At 41.7% G+C, this 22,103-nt stretch overlaps 1 protein-coding gene across 5 annotated transcripts in view; it reads left to right on the forward strand.

Annotated features, from left to right (window-relative positions):
- Positions 1-22,060, forward strand: part of LOC118426887 (multidrug resistance-associated protein 5-like) — a 24,317-nt gene extending 2,257 nt beyond the window's left edge. For 2 of the 5 annotated variants that reach the window (XM_035836475.1, XM_035836478.1), the window contains exons 2-32: positions 6,696-6,939; positions 7,673-7,831; positions 8,230-8,377; positions 9,067-9,300; positions 9,681-9,854; positions 10,176-10,323; positions 10,528-10,676; positions 10,911-11,018; positions 11,266-11,580; positions 11,747-11,818; positions 11,976-12,100; positions 12,523-12,595; positions 12,897-13,100; positions 13,538-13,650; positions 14,016-14,093; positions 14,323-14,391; positions 14,521-14,693; positions 15,044-15,121; positions 15,267-15,370; positions 15,748-15,885; positions 16,257-16,304; positions 16,527-16,608; positions 16,871-17,048; positions 17,857-18,148; positions 18,694-18,783; positions 18,973-19,162; positions 19,334-19,493; positions 19,784-19,862; positions 19,980-20,093; positions 20,441-20,605; positions 21,049-22,060. In XM_035836475.1, coding sequence (XP_035692368.1) covers positions 6,696-6,939; positions 7,673-7,831; positions 8,230-8,377; positions 9,067-9,300; positions 9,681-9,854; positions 10,176-10,323; positions 10,528-10,676; positions 10,911-11,018; positions 11,266-11,580; positions 11,747-11,818; positions 11,976-12,100; positions 12,523-12,595; positions 12,897-13,100; positions 13,538-13,650; positions 14,016-14,093; positions 14,323-14,391; positions 14,521-14,693; positions 15,044-15,121; positions 15,267-15,370; positions 15,748-15,885; positions 16,257-16,304; positions 16,527-16,608; positions 16,871-17,048; positions 17,857-18,148; positions 18,694-18,783; positions 18,973-19,162; positions 19,334-19,493; positions 19,784-19,862; positions 19,980-20,093; positions 20,441-20,605; positions 21,049-21,216 — 4,472 coding nt within the window. In that variant the 3' untranslated portion in view covers positions 21,217-22,060. Of the gene's footprint in view, positions 1-445; positions 647-5,328; positions 5,347-6,695; positions 6,940-7,672; positions 7,832-8,229; positions 8,378-9,066; positions 9,301-9,680; positions 9,855-10,175; positions 10,324-10,527; positions 10,677-10,910; positions 11,019-11,265; positions 11,581-11,746; positions 11,819-11,975; positions 12,101-12,522; positions 12,596-12,896; positions 13,101-13,537; positions 13,651-14,015; positions 14,094-14,322; positions 14,392-14,520; positions 14,694-15,043; positions 15,122-15,266; positions 15,371-15,747; positions 15,886-16,256; positions 16,305-16,526; positions 16,609-16,870; positions 17,049-17,856; positions 18,149-18,693; positions 18,784-18,972; positions 19,163-19,333; positions 19,494-19,783; positions 19,863-19,979; positions 20,094-20,440; positions 20,606-21,048 lie in introns of those variants that run through there. The other 3 variants (XM_035836477.1, XM_035836476.1, XM_035836479.1) reach the window with 3 other exon arrangements.
- The last annotated feature ends 43 nt before the right edge of the window (positions 22,061-22,103 follow it).

Raw genomic sequence — 22,103 nt, forward strand, 5'->3', positions numbered from 1 at the left:
TTTTTAGCGTGCCGTTTCCTCTCTATCTCCATGACATTGACATTGGCATTGACCTTGATAAGGATATCGTCACAGTCTGGGATACTTCTTGTCAGAAATTCCCGCGAACACTTTACTGTCTAATATGTGACGATATACGCAGGCAAAGAAGTTGGTCAGCAGTAAATGATTTAAAAGAAGATTTACGAGTTGGAAACACGAAAAAAAGTCATGTCAGCAGCGGCTCGTCCATTTTGCAGAGGGGGTGGGGGTGTGGTTAAATTTTATATCTCCGTCCCAAAGTAAGTCTCTTGCCTTATTTCTGCTTGCATTTTACCAGCACCATGAAGGTGCATGGTATATTTAGCCATACCACAATCCACCAACGTTGCAACCACCCCTGCAAATGAGAAATGGTCTCGCCCAACATGATGTGGGACAGACAGTTGTACAACAGGTCCATTAGTATTCACTGATACAGGTCGTGTCACGTATGTTCGGGTCAACAACCTGGCATCACTGAAAAGGCAAGAAGTCACAGATAATCGGGTTATCATTCGGCCAGGTGTGGAAGACTGCCCACGTCTTGGCTGACTTAAGACACCGGGGTTGAGCGTCTTCCTCTCCCGGGGGACTCCCTGGTTTCTTGGCAATCTTCTCAACTGAGGTAAGTTGTCTTAAGTTATGTTGTCTCATGATTACCATATGGATCGTCCTGTACGAAACTGTTACATCATAATTTTGTGAGTGTACATATTCAGTGGGAAATTCTATATGTAGTCCTTACTTTGATAACAATACGTACCGCAATTGCAACTGGATAGCTAACTACAACACGACTCACTAGTGTAAATGTTGTGCAGCACATAGATTGTTGTACCAACACTTCGTGTGAGACACTATGGCTTGACTTGTGTGAATCTGTCCTTGAAAAAAGGTGGCGCACGGAGATCACCTTACAGGGCTCGTTATTTGATCGCTCATGTTAGACAGCGCGCTATCATACATGTATACCGTATATTTCAAAGCATAGAGGTTAGATATCATTTAAAACTGTTATCTAGGATGTACTACTATACTGAGCTAGTAAATATTGAGTAGTTGACTTGCCAATGTGGTGTACACATACCGGTTGGTGGCTAATCTTGGACATGGTGGCTTGAAAACACATCTAGATTTACAAAACGCCTTGTAACGCTGGGTTGATATAACATACTATAGGCGATATGTATACGTATGATATAAGCGGCAATGTCAATGCAGACGTTTTGGCTTGGGTTTGGTCTTATCTCTCTGGCAACTTGACAAAAACTTTGGCCCAGCGTAGAACTACGTCAGCTCTCCCCTCCCTCGTGTCATGTCCGACAACCGGAAGTCAGTAGTACTAGTGACATTTAAAGTTATACTGAGAAGAGACGCACTTTGAGCACAATGAACTAAAGATTATGTTTATAGCTAAACAGTATGTAAACAACGAGTCTGTAAACACGTTAAGACCAGCCTTTGTCGCATAATGTGACAACTTTAACGCTGCATGGGATATTCGACTATGTAAGGAAATGCGTCGTGGACAACTTCCTGATATAGTTATTGTCAAGTTCAACGTCCGTACGGACGCACCATGTTTGCCGTACTGATATCTCTGCCACTAGTATTGAAGGACGCACAGGCAAGGATTTGGGAGAGGTGGACAAATGTTGAGGTGCAAGTTTTGTCAAGTTATCCTCAGTGTTTTTGTATATATATATATATATATATATATATATATATATATATATATATATATAACGTTATTCTAACTCAATGCGAGATAGAAAACTATCCTTTTTGCAAATTTTGTGATCAGTGTGATCAGATTTTTATATAAATCTAACTCTGACTGCGAGAAGCAGTAGTATTGTAATTTTCTGACCAGTTGAGAGTATTCTATTTGTTCTATTCGGTCGTCTATTTGCTAAATGTTTAGAGGTTCTTAATCAGAGTAAACAAAAGCATATCACCCAGTTAAGTTGAGTGAAACGATAAAGAGTCAGTTTGCAATTCTGTTTGTTTGTGTAGTGCTTGAATTTTCGCAGCCTTCTATCGGGCTCTAACCATGCGCATGTCATGCCACGCTTACTGGTACCGTAAGTGTTTTCTCCAAGTAAATCTTAGGAGAGGAGATCTATCGATTGTTTCCTATTGTTGTTGTTGTTGTTGTTGCATGTTAAGTTTGCTTGCGTAAGACATTTGATGTCTGAAAAGCAAATGATTAAGTTCAAGTATCGACTGTGGAAAAAAATAACACGCAATAAACAATTAGTACAATCTGTCCCCTCTAAACTTCTGCTTGGAGTTTACGTAAGATTGTGCTCGTAGAACGCTGCACCTGTCAGAAACTTTAGCATCAACTACTTTCCACTAAACAGCGGTTGATGATCGACAGTTGAGCCAATTTGTGTAGCCCTTGATGCTATCAATGAAATATTATGCAACATTTCAAAGTATAGATTTATAAAAGAAACACACACAAAAGAGTAGATTTTACCTTACTGATGGTTGTATGTTATGTAAAGCTACATTGAAACGTAGCCTTAAGGTATCTCTTGTACTTTCATTGACCCTTCCCGCGTCCCATTTTCGTTCTCCCACTGACAAAGTGCCATTGTTTGGGTATTTGTCCTTCGATGACAGAATTTGTGGAATTTTAAAAAGGAGTCGAAGAGAGATAGGGTAGATGACGACACTAGATATTTACTTAGAATATAGAGTTGGCAAAATAAAAAGAACTAGAGTTCGGGGACCTCATACCTCCATGAAACATTTACTGCTTTTTTGTGGATGGTATGTATGTTTATAGTCGGTTGTATTTGAGAGTAATGGTTATATAATATAAATGTTATGGGAAAGTAGTGGTGTATTTATTTAATGACACAGAGGATGTCCATCTGATTAGTAGTTATCAAAATGTGACACTTAATTGTGTAATGTGCGTTTAAGAGGTCGACGGCATATGGTAGCGTGGTGTTCCTTAAGCTTGATGTTTGGCATTTAAAATGTCTAAGGTTGTCAGCATTATTGAGGTTCGACTATGTGCCTCAGAGCTGTGTGGTGGGAGGAAGTTGGGAAACTCAGAAAGAAGAAGGGATGTGGCCAACTTTAGTCAGATGGTGATTTGATTTTCCACCAATATGTCATAACATCAGCTGTTCACACGGTACAAAAACGAGATGCACACTTTTCTCTGACAGCCCTACACCAACTGTAAGATGAATACTTGGCGCCAACCCCGTCTGCTACAAAACAAGTACCATTGGCTACGAAAGAGACAACTAACAACTGTCCCTTATCGTAACAAAATCAGAACATCTGTATCGCCCATAAAACTTCTGACACCCAACCCAGATGAGAGGACCTAATGGCATTTTAATCACCATGTCACTCAAATCAGCAGTACAGTATGTGAGACATCCATACCTGTTAAGCATTATCGTTAAATGTAACTCAACTTCTTACAATTATACTTACGCTTCATATCCTAAGCAGACATAAATAAAACTAATTATCATATTAAAAAAACTCGGGGTTCCCCAAACAGCTGTCACCTCACCATCTGCTTGGAGCTAAGCCCATTAACAAACACATAAAGCACGATGCCTGTACCAATATATCTCAAATATAGGGGTGATTTCTGATATTATTACATCGATTATAACGACAGATACGGCTCCCAAAATCTCATCGATTCGAGCTTTCATCACACCTCACCAACACAACAAGTATGAAACCAATCCATCCAGCCGTTCTTGAGTAATCATCTACACAGACAGAGACACATAACAGAAAATATAACCTCCATTCCATGACATTTCATGGAGGTAATGAATAATGAAAAACTTGAAGCACTCTAGAACATACAGAAGAAAGACATAACACTGTTTACACAAAACAAACGAAAAGCGCACAAAAACGAATCCATACGTCTGCTTGGAGATAAAAGAAGTCACTAGGATAGATAGGTCTCTGCATGCCAAGCGTACCGACCTAGTCGTGACAGGATCAGTATTTGGTATCAATGGTTTAATGCCTGCCAACAGCTGGGAGGCGTAAGTAGGGTAAAGGGCAACCGAATGAATATGTAGGCAAGGGCTGTAATAGAGATGCATATGGGAGCTCACGAAAATGATGGTGCATTTTTTAAGGCCGACGGCTTGTGGGCCTTTTCTGTCATTATATGTACGTACGTGTGTCGGTCAATGTGGTAACCAAAAATCTGAATTCTCCTTGCGTATTGTGCATTTCCCTAGCTTTTCTAGTTCTAGTTCTAGTTCTCAAAATCTATAATCTTGGTTTGTTAATTTTGTCTAATGACAATGATTCGTTATACTAAATTGAAATGGTTGATGCCTGTCAGGTTGCGTCAGATCAGGTCTGAAATTTCCCACGATTTTCAAACATCGTTAAGTATAATTGATATCAGTACAAAATCTGAGCCTAGATCTGTTACAAAATTCAGACAATCTCTTCTCTTTCCCAGTGCAAGACCAACACTCCACCGAAAATGACGATGCAAAAAGGTTCATAGTCTATTGGCAGAGTCATTCTAGATCTATTTACAGCCTTTCAGGTCTAAAGCCTTACACTACCGTGTGGAAAACATAGCGTGGTAGGTGGGGGCAAAAAACAGAAGCAGGTAGATACTAGAAATTCAAGGACAGCATTGCACAACCGTTTGACATGTCAAAGGTCACTGACCGTACGGACAAAGTTCCCCAGTGCATCTGAACACGCGGCAGATCGTACGGTCACCGTACTGGTGAAGTAAACCGAAACCATTTTATCAGGAACCCCAAACACACATCGCAGCTTACATGTATAAGACGAAGGGTGCATCACTCATATTTTCCCTAGAATAACTCATACCCAGAGTAAAAACAGTACTGTACTTCCATCTTCACATAGTGAACCGTGCGAACTGGTGGACAGGTTGAACATCGAAAAAAATAAAACAGTATTTCTAAATTCATGTTACTCCTTTAAATGGCATTGGATTTCGCTGAAGACTGAGTGTATTTCTGTTATGTATACATTTCCAACACAAAGCGTTGTACAGACCCATATCGAACTATCATTCAAACAATAAGATTGACAGCGAATTGTCCTGAAGGCATGTGAACGTCCGCACGGGCATAGCCAGAGGTGTAGTGTTACTTAAAACGCACTTTGCAGACCAGAGCTGGCAGACGATGCTTAGCTGCTGAGTAGTTCACACGTCCCGGTCTCAGAGCACTGGAAAAGCTTTGCAGTGCAGTTAGAAACGTAGAGACTAGAAGTTTGGACTGCTTCCGATCGACGTTGTTTCTCTAGGAAGGAGGGTTTCGATTTTCTGTGAGTATTGTGACATACAGTTATATATATATAAATGTAAGTGGGTCTGAAGAATTGCTCTTTGCTTTTGAAGGACTTCTACTGTGGCGTTGTTTTGAAATTAACTCGTTCGCTCGTACGGTACCAAGGAGGTTTTATGAGTTTGCTCATACAAATCAAGATATTTCAGGAAGATTTATTCCTTTAACTTTGTGCTATATTTCAAAGCATTGTATAAAAAAAGATAAACCTGCTATCACACAAAATGCATTAATTTTTGTTTCACTGTCTTATAGGTATATGCATATCGTAATAGCGGTTTCGTCCTTGTAGTCTGTGGCTTCAAGAGGCATAATTAAACATTCATGTATTTCTGTTTGGTAACAGAAAAAATGTTTTCGTACATCATTACGGCGACGCCGTGACTGGCTCTGTCACAGCTCTAAATCTTCCAGCAAAATATAATCTTGTTAACTGACCGTACGGACAAAGTACTTCTGATGATGTACCGAAATTGTTTACTGCGATACTCTACCGACATTGAACAAACGTCGCCTGGAGGCATCTTTTGCACTTTCAGTGACTCCGCCAGCCCTTCTCATGCGTGTGACCCTCGATACAGCATTTTGATATAACATCATTTATTCCTCACAGGGCTACAACGCACACAAAAAGTTGTTTGTCTAATGTACATCAAAATATACGTCCCCAGCCCTTGACAAGTAAAATGAACATTGGGTCGCGGCTTTGGCCGAAGTTATGGCAGTCCGTCCTATTTCATAGATATCCGTACCCTTTACACAGCATAGGCGGTATTTGCTGATCGCCAAAGGACTGCGCGTATTTCTTCTTCTGAAAACCTACCCTATCATATCTAACGGGGCTCGGGGACCTCCCTATTAAACAGCGGCCTATTCCTAAAAATCCGGCGATGTTTGGGAGAGCACCGCACACGCACTGCCGAAAATGTCAGAGTTCGCAGACTCGTCGTCTGTGCTGCATGCTCAACCACTGAAGATATTACCAATAGCGTGTAAATCTAGAAGAGCGACAACAACCGGGATTTAGACACTCATACATTTGTTAATGCAACAGGGTCTACTTATGTAAACCAGGATGGGAAAAGACATGGTGATGTGGGAAACTTTAGAACTGAAGGGTGGATGACCTTTCGGTCAACCGGGAATCTTCGGTAACGAATATGCACAAACCTCCTACCCACCGTACTGTTTTATATGTTTTGATGATCATTGTGATGATTAACGTGCATTTTTTTGCGGCAAACCAGGTAAGCGTTTTTTTCTTTTGCGTCTGAAATAATCCCTTTATTGATTCGTTTCCTGATATGGTCTATGTTTTTTTGTCCACAGAACTGTCCACACATTTCTTCGCAATCATGACGAAAAGTTCGAACGAGAACGGGTCCGCCATCGACTCACCTGTGACCAGGGAAGACCAAAATGGTCACCACGCGGCAAACGGTGGAACTGCAACCCCTACTCAAGCTAGCACGACAAACCTGAGAGAAACACCTCCTGTCGACGTGAAAGGGAAAAGCAAGGGCAAATACAGCGAGTCCATGAAGATTCTTATACCATTTCGATCTACCAAAAAGTAAGTAATTACCTCCGTGGAAAATAGAGGTATAATGTTTGGTCTGTTTGTGTCTTTGTGTGCATAGTGAACTAGACCTAGATCAGGGCAACCTAGCCTATAGCCAGGGCAAAACGAAACCCTTTACGCTGATTGGTCAATATCGTAAACTCAGGATAGAGCGCCCTGTACTATAGGGAGGCACAGAAAGGTATAAAAGGAGGAGTGGTCCGATCTCTGTTATTCTTGAGAAAGACATATTAAAGTCGAAACTGGTAGAATACCGTCGTCGCTGAGCTGTCATTTTCCCAAGCTACGAATGGTGTCTTTGTGTGTATGTTTGTTGGTTTGCTTGTTTGTGTTTCCGGATATTTGAGTTCAGCATGACCTAAGAACCTCTGGATGGATTGTGATGATATTTGGTATATGGATAGGTCTTAGAAAAGCGAAGGTCAATGTCGGTTACAGGCTTACTTTAATAGTGTAACTAATTTGTAGGATTAAACTACTTAATGGAGGCATGAGGTATCCGAACCCCTGTCTCCATAGTGTGATATATTTATATATTAGGCATTTTGCGTCATACCCAACATGTGTTTTTTTCGCTTTTGCATTACATTGGGAGTTTGCAGAGGATGCCATCCATAAAAAGTGCTATTAAATAGCATTTTCTTGATTCATAACTATTACTCCCCATGATTTTCAATGTCGTTACGCTCGAAATAAATAAGAAATTGTCTACTACCTTTCACAGGGACAGACATATATTTCCCGTTGACCAAAGCGGTCTGTTCTCCAACATCTACTCGGGCTGGATGAACTCCATAGTGTGGAAGGCTACCAAGGGGAAAGTGGAGGAACCGGACATCTACGACTTAGCTCCTAACGACTCTTCTGATTCTGCGGGTCAGCGGTGAGCAAAATTGGGCGATTCTATGTAGAAACAATTCTATGTAAAAACAAATTCTTACAGTTGAACGCTGTTGTTTTTTATACTGCAGTTCTGCTTTTGGGCCGTACCCTGCCTTTAGCAGCATATCTAACTGTAAATTCCATGTATCTGTATCTACATGCAGCTGGAAAACCCGCCCTCCGACGTAACACACAAGACAAGCTTCGCAAGCACGCGGCGCGGCAGCAGCTATTATATATAATATATAACACTGGACCTAGTCTTTGCACATCTTGCTGTAAGAGTTAACGCTCTGTATGATGCTCATACAGTACAGGATGGCAACAATATCCACTATACGATAGTTCTTGGGTTCTGGATTGATAACTAATGTCTATTCCTTGCATCATTATATTCAGACTATGGAGACTGTGGCAGGAGGAAGTTCAGTCTAGAGGCATCGAGAAGGCCTCGTACTACAGGGTCATGCTTCGGGCCATCAAAACTCGGTGGATTGTGGCTTCTCTCGTCCTGTTCTGCAGCCTCGCGTGTTCCTTCATCTCCGCGGTAAGTTTCAGTACTCCTTTGAGTTTTTACACGTCCTTGAGAACATAAATACTTCCTTGACAAAGGATAACATAATCTCCAGGCAGATCTTGCTGTGGCATACGATAGTATCATAAGCTTGGGAGGGAGTTTAGGCGGCAGAAACTGTGGTCACGCTGTGGTCAATGAAACTCCTCTGCCGGCAAAACTCCTTCCTAAGCTTATGATACTATTTTATGCTACAGCAAGATCTGCCTGGAGATTAGGGAAAACATGCTTGTCGAGGGACTGTGCTTTTGGACTATGAAACCAAATGTTCATAACCCCTCCTAAACAAATTCGCATTTGTAACTTTTTCATCGATGATTGAAGTTTGATAATCAGTTGTGGATCTGCTACAAGCTTTAAGTTTGTGTCAAGTGTTAACTCTCACAGTTCTTGTCAATATACAAAACAAATGTGAATCTTTATCGAACCTCACATATAATGCTTTACCACAATCGGTGATCATCATTTGATGCGTCTATTTTCTTAGTTTCTGTAATGTTTAAACAAACAAAAATCTTTACCCAATCTTTTATCTTTTACACATATATGAATATTATACCACAGTCAGTGATCATCATTGAATACGTCTATTTTCTTAGTTTTTGTAAGTTTTAAAGAAACACAAATCTTAAATACATGTATGAATCTTGTACCACATACAGTCGGTGATCATCAAAGAGCTGCTGGCCTACGCCGAGACGACGAACCCGAACATCAATGTGGGGATCGCGCTGGTGTGCGGCATGCTGTGTACGGAGATGATCAGGGTCCTGGCCATCAGCTTCATGTTCGTGCTCAACTACCGCACAGGCGTCAGGCTCATGGGAGGATCGCTCTCATTGGTCTTCAAGAAGATCCTACGCTTGCGCAGTTTGAAGGACAAGTCCGTTGGGGAGGTTCGTGTGTCATTATTTTGAATTGTTCATGGAACTGACCTTATAGCTAACTCTTACCCTAACCCCAACTCTAACCTGTGCAAAATTGACATTGCCGTACATGAAAAACAAAATGACATAATAGCACGATAACGAATTCTGATATTCACTAGACTAGTATAATTGTAACTGGAAGCTTCATATCAAGCAAGGGGCGTAGCCACCCTGAGCATATTCGACAATCGAGAATACCAAAGAAAATATTAGTATAAATATTGAATGTTTTGTATTTTAGTTTCTCTCTTTATTTGATAATACGACGGATGATGCCATTATAAACAGCTAGATTTTTCTGGATAAATGATAACAGTATGTTGATATGTTAATATTACGCATTGCAGTTGGTGAACCTTCTGTCCAATGACGGCATGCGTCTGTTCGAGTTCGTGGCCTTTGGAAACTTCATCGTCAACACGCCTCTGCTCTTCATCCCGGGCATCATCTACACCTGCATTATCCTGGGGCCCTGGGCTCTGCTGGGGGTCCTCACGTTCATCGTGTTTTTACCCTTACAGGTGAGCCATATTTTTACTTTTTGGCCAGCCTCGCTTTCACACAAGCTCTCGGCTGCACTCTTTCGAGAGGCGTGGACAATTGGAAGCTCTTCATTTAGTTTCTAGGGGTGGTCAGGAGAAGCAAAGATTGGGAATAATTTGACATCGGTCCCTACCAAACATTTTTATTCTCTTTCACCTGTCTATTTGTTTATTGTTTAATTTTAACCCAGATGTACCTTGGCCGGTGCATTTTTCTACTCAATGTACAAAACGCACCGTGTGAAATGAAGTCTGCTTTTCTCATATTCAACACTATGTCATGTTGACTCTTTTTTTCAGGGTCTATTTGGCAAGATCGTGGCGGTGATCCGCCGGAAGTGCGTCCGCATCACCGACAGGCGCGTCCGCATGATGAGCGAGATGCTAACCAGCGTCAAACTCATCAAGATGTACGCATGGGAGCGACCCTTCGCCAAGACAATCGGTGGTAAGTGAAACTCCATATTCGTGGTGTTGGTAACTAGGGTTTGCAGTCCTTTGGAGCAAGGATGATATTACGAAAAGAACAGGCATACACATAACATTTCCCAAGCGTATTAAAAGAATCTTGGTATCAACAACTCCAAGTGGAGAACTGTTGATGTCAATTTACTGGTCACGCAGATAAAAAATCTTGGCTACGTTTGTCCAGGTATCCGGGCACAGGAGAGGAAGATGCTGGAAACAGCTGGTTTTGTCCAGGCCATGAGCTTCGCTGTCACCCCTGCTGTACCTGTCATCGCAGCTGTGCTGTCCTTCATCGGCCATACTCTGTCCGGGAACAACCTCACTCCTGCGCAGGTAGGTTTTATCTTAGTGTGTATCTGCCTTTTTTATTGGGGGGTCGGATCCCACTTCTGACACCATGTTGTATCTTCCGATGATCGAATCGAACTCGGAGACGGTTGTAAATGTTATTGGAAGGTGCAGAGATTTGTGCTCAGCTTTGCCATCAGTCTAAGAGAGAGACGATGTCCAGATGGTTTAAGTCTCCTCTAGAGTTGCCACACCGGTTATTTGTAATCTATTTTCCAGGCTTTCACCGTAGTGTCCGTGTTCAATTCCCTGCGGTTCGGCCTGGCTCTGCTGCCATTCTCCGTGAGAGCGATAGGGGAGAGTTTAATCGCCGCTGCAAGAATCAAGGTAATCATTCAATTGTAGTGCACGTAGCACATCCTAGTGTTAGAAAAGGATTTACCAACCGCATATGTTTTCTTATAACCCTTGATAAAAATCATAGATACAATCTATCTCGTTTATCTCTGACATGCATAGGTACGCAGTGTAGTTTTGCATGAATTTTTCCAAGAAAGTAACACCAAGGACCTTTCATGCTTCAATACTGGTTTCCTGAACATGAACTTGAAAATCTTATGTGTCTTGCGTACAGAGTGTGCTTATCATGGAAGAACTGGAGCCCTATAAGGACAAACCATCCGACCGGTGCAACGCAATTGAGATCACCGCCGCCACGTTCGGCTGGGACGCGCTGGACCGGAAGGGCGAGGAGAAATCGGAGAAAGGAAAGGATTCTGGGAAGATGCAAAATGGCGGCCCGCCCGGAGGACGAGGACCGCCTGGGAAAAACGGAAAGAAGGGAAAGAAAGGGAAGAAGGGTAAAGACGGGGACAAACAGGAGGAGGAGGAGGAAGAAAAGGACAAGACTATTCCTACCATCTTTGACATTGATCTCACACTTCCTAAGGTGATTTTGCTTTTCAACATGCTTTAGTTAAGTGCTTTTCTGGATAATTGTACATGTATTCATTATTTGTTTTACATTATACATATGGTTTCATATCAAAGTACGATTCAATGATTAAAAGTTGCGACCAATCAAGACAGTGTATTGAACGTTTTAATTGTTTTAGGGATCTCTACTCGGGGTCTGTGGAGGAGTGGGCTCCGGGAAAAGTTCTCTCATCTCTGGAATCCTTGCACAGGTTCGTACTCATCTGTATCTTCATTTTATAATTCATCCGTGATGAATTCTGCCACTAAGAAAAGTTGATTTAAAAGTACAATTCTTTGTTTAACTACCACATATTTCAGGCAACACACGTGAAAAGTATATACTAAACGTTGCAATTTCTTCAACAGATGCGGCTTTTAAAAGGGAAGGTGGCGACAGACGGAAATTACGCGTACGTGGCACAGCAGGCGTGGATTCTGAACAGCAGCGTGCGCGACAACATTCTGTTCGGACAGCCCTTCGACAAAGAGAAGTAGGTTAAAATTGTTAAGACCTTGAATTCATTGATATCTGATGTACATATCATTGCAACAGGCGTCTTGTTCAAATCGTGCTTTAATATTACGGCTAAGAAGACACATTTGCACGTAATTTTGCTTGTTGGAAAAAAGCACCCATCCCAAAACATAATGACGTGACACTGTTGAAAATGTATTTTAAGCTTAAAATGACAGATTTAGCAAGAAAATAAAAATCACCGACATGGGCTCCCAAACAATGAGTGGGATGAGGAAAATGTATACAACTTGTATACATCCATTGTCATCACCAGAGGCGCATATGAAATGCAAACGTGCGATTTGCCGTTCTAGTTCAGAAGACTACACTCCGTGAGTGGCAAAACTGAATGATTGAATCAAACCATCTAAGTTGTCATTGTTTATTTCATCGTAGATACGACCGGGTTTGTTACGCCTGTTCTTTACTACCGGACTTCCAGCAGCTGCCGGACGGAGACCAGACTGAGGTATGTTTTATTTGGGATTGAGTTTTACTTGGACTAGCATAAAAAAGAATAACTGGATCACGAAGAGGTGCTTACGACTAAAGGGAACGCATATTCCGTATTTGACAACAACCACCTTGGAAAGAACAGTGTAGCTATATGTTAGCAACTGTGTTGCCAAAGTTGATGCGGATTCAACTACGTGAGACATTCATTCACCAAATGGAGCATAACTAGATATATTACGCCCAGGTTGGTTAGATATATCTACTTTTATCAAAGTTCATTTAGCGACGTTGATAACGTAAGTATTGCTCCTCAGATCGGAGAACGCGGAGTGAACATCAGCGGAGGACAGAAGCAGCGCGTCAGCCTGGCGCGTGCGCTGTACGCCGACAGAGACATCTACCTGCTGGACGACCCCCTGAGCGCCGTGGACGCGCACGTCGGGAAGCACATCTTCAACAACTACGTCAAAAAGGAACTCAAGGACAAGACGGTGCTGTTCGTCACACACCAGCTGCAGGTACGGTAGAGATGGATTCCGCCTTTAAGTATAGCTGAAAATGAATAGGTTGTGTGCATTGTAATCTAGTAAATGTTAAGGTCCAGTTTGCAAAAAGGGCCCCATCGGGTAGTTTATGGGGTGTTTTTCTTCACTTTAGGACCCCTACGTCCCCCCCCCCCATCGGACACAATGCAGCTACAGGGTTATTTTCGGGCACGGGCGGTACCAGAGCATAACTGAGCGATTTTCTTACCCGTTTCTATTGCTGACTTCAGAATGAATTCAAGAAAACATCGTATACGTAATATTTTCTGACTGGTCGGTCAGAAAACAACAACTTTCTTTAGAAGATTAGGCCAATTGATCTGTTCACAAAAAGTCGAGGTATACAGGGTTGTGACCGTATTTTTCACCGTACATCGAGATGTAACCATTTTTCGTTACTTTTCTTTCAGTATCTCAGCGATTGTGATGAGATTATCGTGTTCAACGACGGCCGGATCACGGAAAAAGGCAAACACCGTCAGCTGATGAACCTCAATGGAGAATATGCTAATCTCATCTTGAAGTAAGTCTACGTATCCAGAGCTATACAAACTCCATTTTACGATAGCGTTCACCAAGTTTGTTGAGGAAAGCAGTAAGCTCTTAGAAGGCATATTCCTGTATTTCGATTTTATGCGCAGTGTGAATTGTCATGATAAGAGTATTGTACGGCTAATTGTCTATACTACGACAGTAACACTAAATCTATGCATTATCATGGAAGCTCATCTGTGTTAAAAGTAATCATAGTACAATGCTAAACTTTGTTATCAGTATTAATCCTGAAGAAGGCGACAGTGGTCGTTGAGAATTTGGCCAGTGTATACCTTTGTGTTGGAAGAAAGTTTAGCATTGTATGTTAAGTCTATGCATTTTTCTTTTTCACAGCTTTCACGAGGATGAGGAGGACGAGGAAGATGCTGACCTGATTGTCGAGCAGGAGGACGTGGTGATCGAGACAGAAAGGTTCTTACAAACACACCTTGGTAGATTAACATGATGTTGTGAATTGAGCCATTCAGGCACCATTACAAACAGGCTGTGGCCTATACATGGTAGAAGAAGAACTAAAGCCTTCAAATTTGCCACTACACATTGGTCCACCGGATGTTCGTACTACAGTACTGTATGTACTTCATTGCCATTGTAGTGCTTTGTTTAGTGAAAGGGACACTTATAATTTGTTCTTTTTCAGTCCCCTGCAAAGGAACCCGTCTGTACAGCGGTCACTAAGAAGGAGGGATTCCAAACGTGCGTCACAGAGGTAAGTGTAGGGCAGAAAGAAAGAAAGACAGACAGTCCATTGGCTTCATTGATGTACCGATTTATCTGTAATCTTTTATCTGTAAAGTTTTTATGGAAATCAATTGTAACTCAACTTTCGTTTTTTCAGGTCGTTCCAACGACAGGATTCCGTCCGTAGCTCCATGAACTTGAAGCGGTCCTACAGTATCCGGTCCGTCCACAGCACCGCCAGCGAGACGGCCGGACACATCGAAGAACCGCCCGAGAGAGAAGACTTCGACCCAGAACCAGAGGGAAAGAAAGAAGACGGAGACCCTCAAAGTAATTCGGGGTTTTATGTACATAGTACAACATATTTTACCATAAGCAAGGAATAATCAGAGAAAAGGGCTTTGTGAAAATGAAATCGTACACAACTCTAAACAGATGTTGTTCGATCACAAAGACACAAAGATAAATAAAAGGTTGCTCTGTCTATCACTGATGTCAATGTCGCAAGTAGAAAATTGTGATTCGTGAAGGAGACCCTCGCTCTAAATTATTCCCTGCACTCTTGAGTATATTGTTAGGAAGTACTAGACAAATATAGATGCCAAATAACGACAGGCATGATTGTCAAAACATTTCATACCTGTTGAACTGGTTTTCTCTTGTCTTGCCTTTATCGCTAGAACTGGTAACCGAAGAGGAGAAGTACAAAGGAACAGTGGCCGGTGCGACGTACTGGTCATATGTCAAGGCTGGTGGAGGTAAGACAAATATATTTTCTGCTACTATCAAGCTTTTACAGCGATAAAAATACCATGAAAGTACCATAATTTCAATCTACCTCATATCCTCCCCTGCGACCCTTCCTATGTTGCTGATAATGTTACCCGTCTCTGCCATCTGCAGGTGTAATCGTCTGCACCTTAACGATGCTCCTGTTTATCCTGAACACTGCGTCCATGGTCTTCAGTAACTGGTGGCTGACTTACTGGTTGAACCAAGGAAGTGGGGTATGTACACTACGCTACTCCATATAAGGCCATGTTGACTTGACTATATGCATGACATCCGTGCTCGCATCAATTTTCGGCCATTTAAAAAAAGTTTTCGACCACACAGTACATTGTGCAAAGCAGTTCATCTTTCATGTGTACAATCTCTTGTTCAAACTTTAAAATTTTGGGCTAACAAAAGTAACGCACACTCAGTGGATTTTTATTTAACGCTCCAGCCCTCTTCAAGATGAATGACCAAATTACGTCATGGAAATGTCATAATAATGATTACATTTTTTTATAAGTATCCGGAAGTCGATGTCTTCTTATCGTCTTTAATCCAACCTTAATGGTTACTATAGTACTACATTGTCTGTCTTTGTTTGATACAGGTACCATTGAACCAATCCGACCCGAGCACATTTAACCTGACCGAGAACCCGAGGTTGAACTTCTACATCCTGATCTATGGCATGACTGTGGTGGCCATGCTGGTGATCGCAGTTATCAAGGGCTACTGTTACGTCAAGGTAAAGCTTGTACATAGAAACTCAATTCTCCCTGTAAGGACTTCTGTGAACTAATGTCAGTACATGTACTACCTCATGCTATGTGATTTTCCATATGTACAGATTGTATATATATATATGTATATGATGTAAATTTGTAACGGTTACCGTTTTGCTTCTACAATGTAAGTTAATGCAGTGATTGTATCTGTAACATGTATGTATTTCTCTCTCCCAGGGTTAGCCCTACTAGCCCTACGGATAGTTGGGCAGCCCTGGCTGTTTGTATACAGCTGAACAAATAAATAAATAAAATAAGGACTACACCTATATGATGCAGTTGTTGACGTCATGGACGATGTTGAATGATGCCTATCTTTTTCCTTTTTCAGGTGACTCTCGGAGCTTCTTCGTCGATGCACGACTCAGTCTTTGCTTCGGTAGGTGAATATTCGCACTTTCTTTTATATTTATGGATCTGTACCAATCAAACATCTGAACAACATGTTTAGTCCCTTGATGATAAATTGAGACACATGCCATTCGTTGACCCATTTACTCATAATACATGTAGAAGTTAAAATCAAAGTTAAGAATGCTACTTTAGATAATGTTATTTCTCATGTTTTCTTGATAATTGAAAGTTTTCCGTTCTTGAGCAGATATTCCGCTGTCCCATGAAGTTCTTTGACGTCACTCCCACTGGTAGGATCCTGAACAGGTTCTCGCGAGACTTGGATGAGAGTAAGTGACGTCACTGCCATGTTTATGGTTTCATTCGTCTAAGCTATACCGATGTATCTTGCGGATATTTTGCAATAACCGCTTTACAAATTTTCTTTCTTTGCTTTCTACAAACAAAATAGGAAATATTGAAAAACATAGATATGCGCAAACAAGGTTTAAAAAGTCCCACCTGTGATTATGATTAGGGGGGGGGGGCATTGTAAATATTTAATTTTTGGTATGACTATTTCTAAGAATTGCCTCGTTTTGTTTCCAACAGTTGACGTTCGACTGCCCCTCACCATGCAGCTGTTCCTGGACAACGTCTGGGTCGTCTTTGCCTCCATCTTGAACGTCTGCATCGTCTTCCCATGGTTCCTTGTGGCACTGGGGCCTCTAGGGATCCTGTTTGCCCTGGTGCTCGTATTCTTCAGACACATCATCAGGGAACTAAAAAGGTGATTTGTTGATTGACTGACCAGGCTGTGTCACTGCAATTCATTTACAAATAAAAGTTTTCATTGCCGTAGTATGTGTCATAATAGAATGGTTCATTTGTTATTGTCTATTGTACGACAATGTTTTACATTCATAACCATATCATTACAAGAGCAGACGTTTGGCTGAATATCTGTCACCTTCCTTATACCCCGAAAATCGACCGGACGACGATTCTGCGGCAATCGCCCGAGCCTCGCTTATAATGATAACTCTATTGCACAACAATTGTACAAGGTACAATGTATGGTCTATATGTGACAGGGACGGTTTTCAGGTGACAAATAAGCGCAACTATCTGCTGTCGATCTTAGATATGGCCGATCTTGCATCGATACGCCCAAAGATCGTGGATAATGTGACGGGTATAATGAAAATTATGGCTGATTCTACTTTACACTGCAGCTTTGGGGCGCTGGTGTTTTTAGTGTTGAAACCGAGGTCACCGAAAGTTAGCTCTTATGAATGTGTCATCTTGAATATAGGACCTTGTCATGAAGTCATTCACTAACCTGATGAAATCATCCACTGGAGATGGGATTTGATTTATTGTTTTCAAAACGTTTTTGTATCCACAACAGCCACATTGCGCACCCCTATCATTCAGCAAAAGAGATGTGATGCATGGAAAAACTTGCTTTTTCGATGAGGAGATGTGTGTATGGAAGTCTGTACGAGTTCTGATATCATGTCACTGATGTCAGCATACATGTTATTTCTTGTCACTTACCGACGGCCCCCCCCCCCCTCTCTCGCATTTCCCCACAGGTTCGACAACGTCAGAAGGTCCCCTTGGTTCTCCCACGTGACTGCCTCTATCCAGGGCCTCAGCACCATCCACGCCTATGAAAAAAACGACAACGTCATGGACAAGTTCGCCACGCTCTTGGACAAACAAAATGCCGCCTTCCTGATGTACCACTACAGCACGCGCTGGCTGGCGGTCCGGCTCGACTCTGTGGCCCTCTCCATCAACGTTCTGGCCGCGCTCATGGTGGTGGTGTTCCAGGGTACGATCCCGGCGTCATGGGCCGGTCTGGCGCTGTCATATGCCATTCAGGTCAGCATGAAAGCACTAGCTTAGCATACGTATTAGTAGTTGTAGTAGTAGTAGTAGTAGTAGTAGCCTGGCACAGTCATATGCCATCCAGGTCAGCATGGAAGCACTAGCTTAGCATACGTAGTAGTAGTAGTAGTAGTAGCAGCAGCAGTAGTAGGTAGCAGTAGTAGTAGTACTAGTAGTAGGCAGCAGCAGTAGTAGCAGCAGCAGCAGCAGCAGAAGTAGTAGTAGTAGTAGTAGAAGTAGGTCGATATGAAAGCACTAGCTTGGCATACGTAGTAGCAGTATTATTATTTGTAGTAGTTGTAGTAGTAGTAGTAGTAGTAACTCGTTAGCAGAGGTAGTAGCAGTGGTATTAGAAGTCGAAGTAATAGTAGCTACAGAAGTAGTTACAGTAGTAACAGTACACGTAGTAGCAGTAGTAGCAATATCTGCAGTAGCTGTAGTAACCGTTAGTTATAGCTTACAGGAAAGAGTTTATAAACAGTTAGTTTCTAATCCACGTAATTAACCCTATAAATTGTATTTCTTCCGTGTTTTTCCAGACGTCAGGTCTGCTACAGCTCTGTGTTCGGATGGCGTCGGAGACGGAGTCCAGGTTCACGTGTGTGGAGAGGATAACCCACTACGCCGACGTACGTACTTTAACATGTCTGCTAAACCCCTAAAACAATGCAAAACTATTATTTAGTTTTTGTTGCAAATGTATTTCCAAAAGTTTGATCTGTTGGACCAGCTAGCGATGATATGTTGTTAACGACGGCATTTTTAACAACCAAACGATTGCTACGTCATATCATAATAGATTGCATTTCCCTTCACAGAATTTGGAGCAAGAGGCACCAGAGCAGATAAAAGGCTCGGACCCGCCTGAGAGCTGGCCTGACCAGGGTGTTCTCCAGTTTAATCGGTACCAGATGCGCTACAGGGAGAGTCTGCCCTTGGTGCTGAAGGACATCCAGTGCAACATCCGGCCCAGGGAGTCCGTGGGCATTGTGGGTAGAACTGGTTCGGGTAAGACAGACTTTCCACGTCTTCCGTGTGTTTCACTTTTTCCGCGGTTTTCCAAAGATTCTACTACAATATGCTATTTAATGATAGATATGATTTGATATGTATGACGAAGAGATTACAGGTACGTATGTTTGATCTCAATTTCTCTTTGCTGTGATTTGATATCATCAGGCAAGTCATCACTGGGCGTTGCTCTCTTCCGATTGGTGGAGCCGTCGGGCGGGTCCATCTTGATCGACGGGGTGGACACCAGCAAGATCGGGCTCCAGTCCCTCCGCAGCAAACTGTCCATCATCCCGCAGGACCCCGTGTTGTTTGTAGGAACCATCAGGTGTGTAGGGAAAGCCCTTCTTCTTCTCCCTGGGAATTTGAACAGCTCAAACTAAGTAAAAGAGATGTTGCCGATCATTTCTTCGGATTGTTGAAAATGTGAACCATTGTACCTTCGAATTCTCATTTTTAAAGTCAAAATCAAAAAAAGGTCCTGATCACAAAAGAGGATTCTATTCTATAAATGTCACTACAAATGAATATATACAATCTACCTGCCACAGAAACTAGTCTTTTGCTAGTTCTCTGATTCACTGACTAATTGCCTATACTTGCCCTTTCTAAAATCAGGTATAATTTGGACCCGTTCAATCAGTACAAGGACCCGGAGCTATGGCGTGCGCTGGAGAGGACATACATGAAGGACGCGGTAAAGAACAGCTCCTTGATTTCATCATTGATTGATTGATCTAATGGTTCCTAAATTTGAGTAGTCACTTTCTTTGTTCATTTCGCTTCCTTAAAACTTGTTCTTTGTCCCTTACAGATTTCTAATCTAGAGAAACAGTTGGAGGCTCCCGTGGTAGAAAATGGTGAAAACTTCTCAGTCGGTGAAAGACAGCTCATCTGTATGGCCAGGGCCCTGCTTAGGAACAGCAAGGTGAGTATCGGAAAACCACATGTTGGTTTTGCTATTGCTAAGTGAGACTCGACTCTGCCTTCTCTTTGTACAGTTGTTATGTAGGGGTTTTCGATACATGATTTTACACGTTTGGTCTGTATGTCATGTTTTTTCTTTACATCAAGGGACATGAGCTTGGGATCATCATAATATTCAGACCAATCAATTATCATTGAACAGAGACGGGGCATCACTGACCTCCAGTCAGCTTTGACTGGTCGCTTGTCCTTTAAATGATGATGATTTGGGGGACAACTTCAGTCTAGTTATGTCTTGGAACGAGAGTTAAACGTGAAATAGCTTTCCCTGCCATGTCTACCACATAGATCATTCTACTTGACGAGGCAACTGCGGCCATCGACTCAGAGACGGACAGTCTCATACAGAAGACCATCCACGAGGCCTTCACAGACTGCACCATGCTGACCATAGCACATCGGCTCAACACTGTGCTGAACAGCGACCGCATCATGGTCATGGAGGATGGAAAGGTACGTTGTGAATATAACACGCTTTTCTTATTTAATATTGCAACACTTTTTAATACAGGACATGATGACGACATACTCCAGCTTGCAGCTTATTTTCGTGGGGTCATCAACAGAGTACAACAACGTTACAAAAATGAATAACAAATACATGTACTACAAATACAGAACGTAAAACGCAAATACAGACATGCAAAGCAAAAAAGTAACAAATTGATACGTGAAATATCACACGATTGAAGACTTTAAAATTTACTAATTGAAAGGGTTCTACATATGGGTATATGCATGTATGTAGGTGATACAATGTATGCGGGCCGGCACAGGTGCTTCTGTGTGTGTGTGCGTGTTTGTGATTGTGTGAGTTTGGCATGTGCATGAACAAGTTGCCTCTAATCAAGTTCCCTGATCATGATGTTCACATTCCTTCTACTCATTTCTCCCAGCTGGTAGAGTTCGACACGCCAGCAGCTCTCATGTCCGACCCGAATTCGCGCTTCAGTGCCATGATGGCGGCCACCGGAAGTGACGTCAGCAAATACCTCGCCAACAATCCCGTTCCCGCTCTACCGGATGTAGAAGAAGCAGATGAAGAAGAGAACACGAAGTTGTAGATTTATGTTCGGGGACAAATAGGTATCTCCAGTATGTATATCAGTCACGAATGATTTATATATTCTTTCATAGTCACGAGATCCTATAGATAAAGACGTCAATTCAGTGAAATGTCTTTTTTTCTGTTTATTTTAGTCTTATGTAACCGATGCAGATTTGCAATACATGTAACGTTGTGTTTAAAACCAACAGGGACAGTATTATTAAGGAAATTTCTGGTAAAGAAAGATGTAATGCTAAAAAGTCGAGTGTTTATTCATTTTTTAGATTTACCTGTACGTATTTTAGAGGAGAACTGAGATATTCTAGCCATTTTGTTTGCAATATGCCATATCTTTTATTAACCGATAGCTATTACAATAACTGAATGTTGATCTTTATGTATGAGTCGGGCACGTATACTATGTAAGTACTAGTACTACCATTATGTAAGTAAGTTATTCTGTTATTCATGTATATGGAGCTGTGTTATGGATTTTTATTTCTATGTTGAGGGGCTTTTTCGGACCTTAAGAATACCATCATAACATAACACCAAATGAACAAAAAATGACGTTTCTGAAAAACCGCAATATGTTTCAATTGTTGCTGATTGTTTGTTGAAGAATTTGCAACACTTATAACTGTTCATGATCATTCTAGAATCATTGTAGAGATAATTACTCATTGATATTCAAAACACATTTCTACTGTCACCATAACACGAAGCAGAGTGCTGCTACAGTCGTTTATTTTAAACATATCAAAGCCACACTTTTTATATGCAATATACCGGTGTATGAAAGGATGTCAGGGATATTCTATGCGGACCAAACTTGATGAATAAAGCATATTTTGCACACACCTTTTGTTATCCCATTCTTGACTGTTGATATTGAGAACCCAG

This window comes from Branchiostoma floridae, chromosome 12, assembly GCF_000003815.2.
Source record: "Branchiostoma floridae strain S238N-H82 chromosome 12, Bfl_VNyyK, whole genome shotgun sequence".
In the NCBI taxonomy this organism is placed as follows: Eukaryota; Metazoa; Chordata; class Leptocardii; order Amphioxiformes; family Branchiostomatidae; genus Branchiostoma; species Branchiostoma floridae.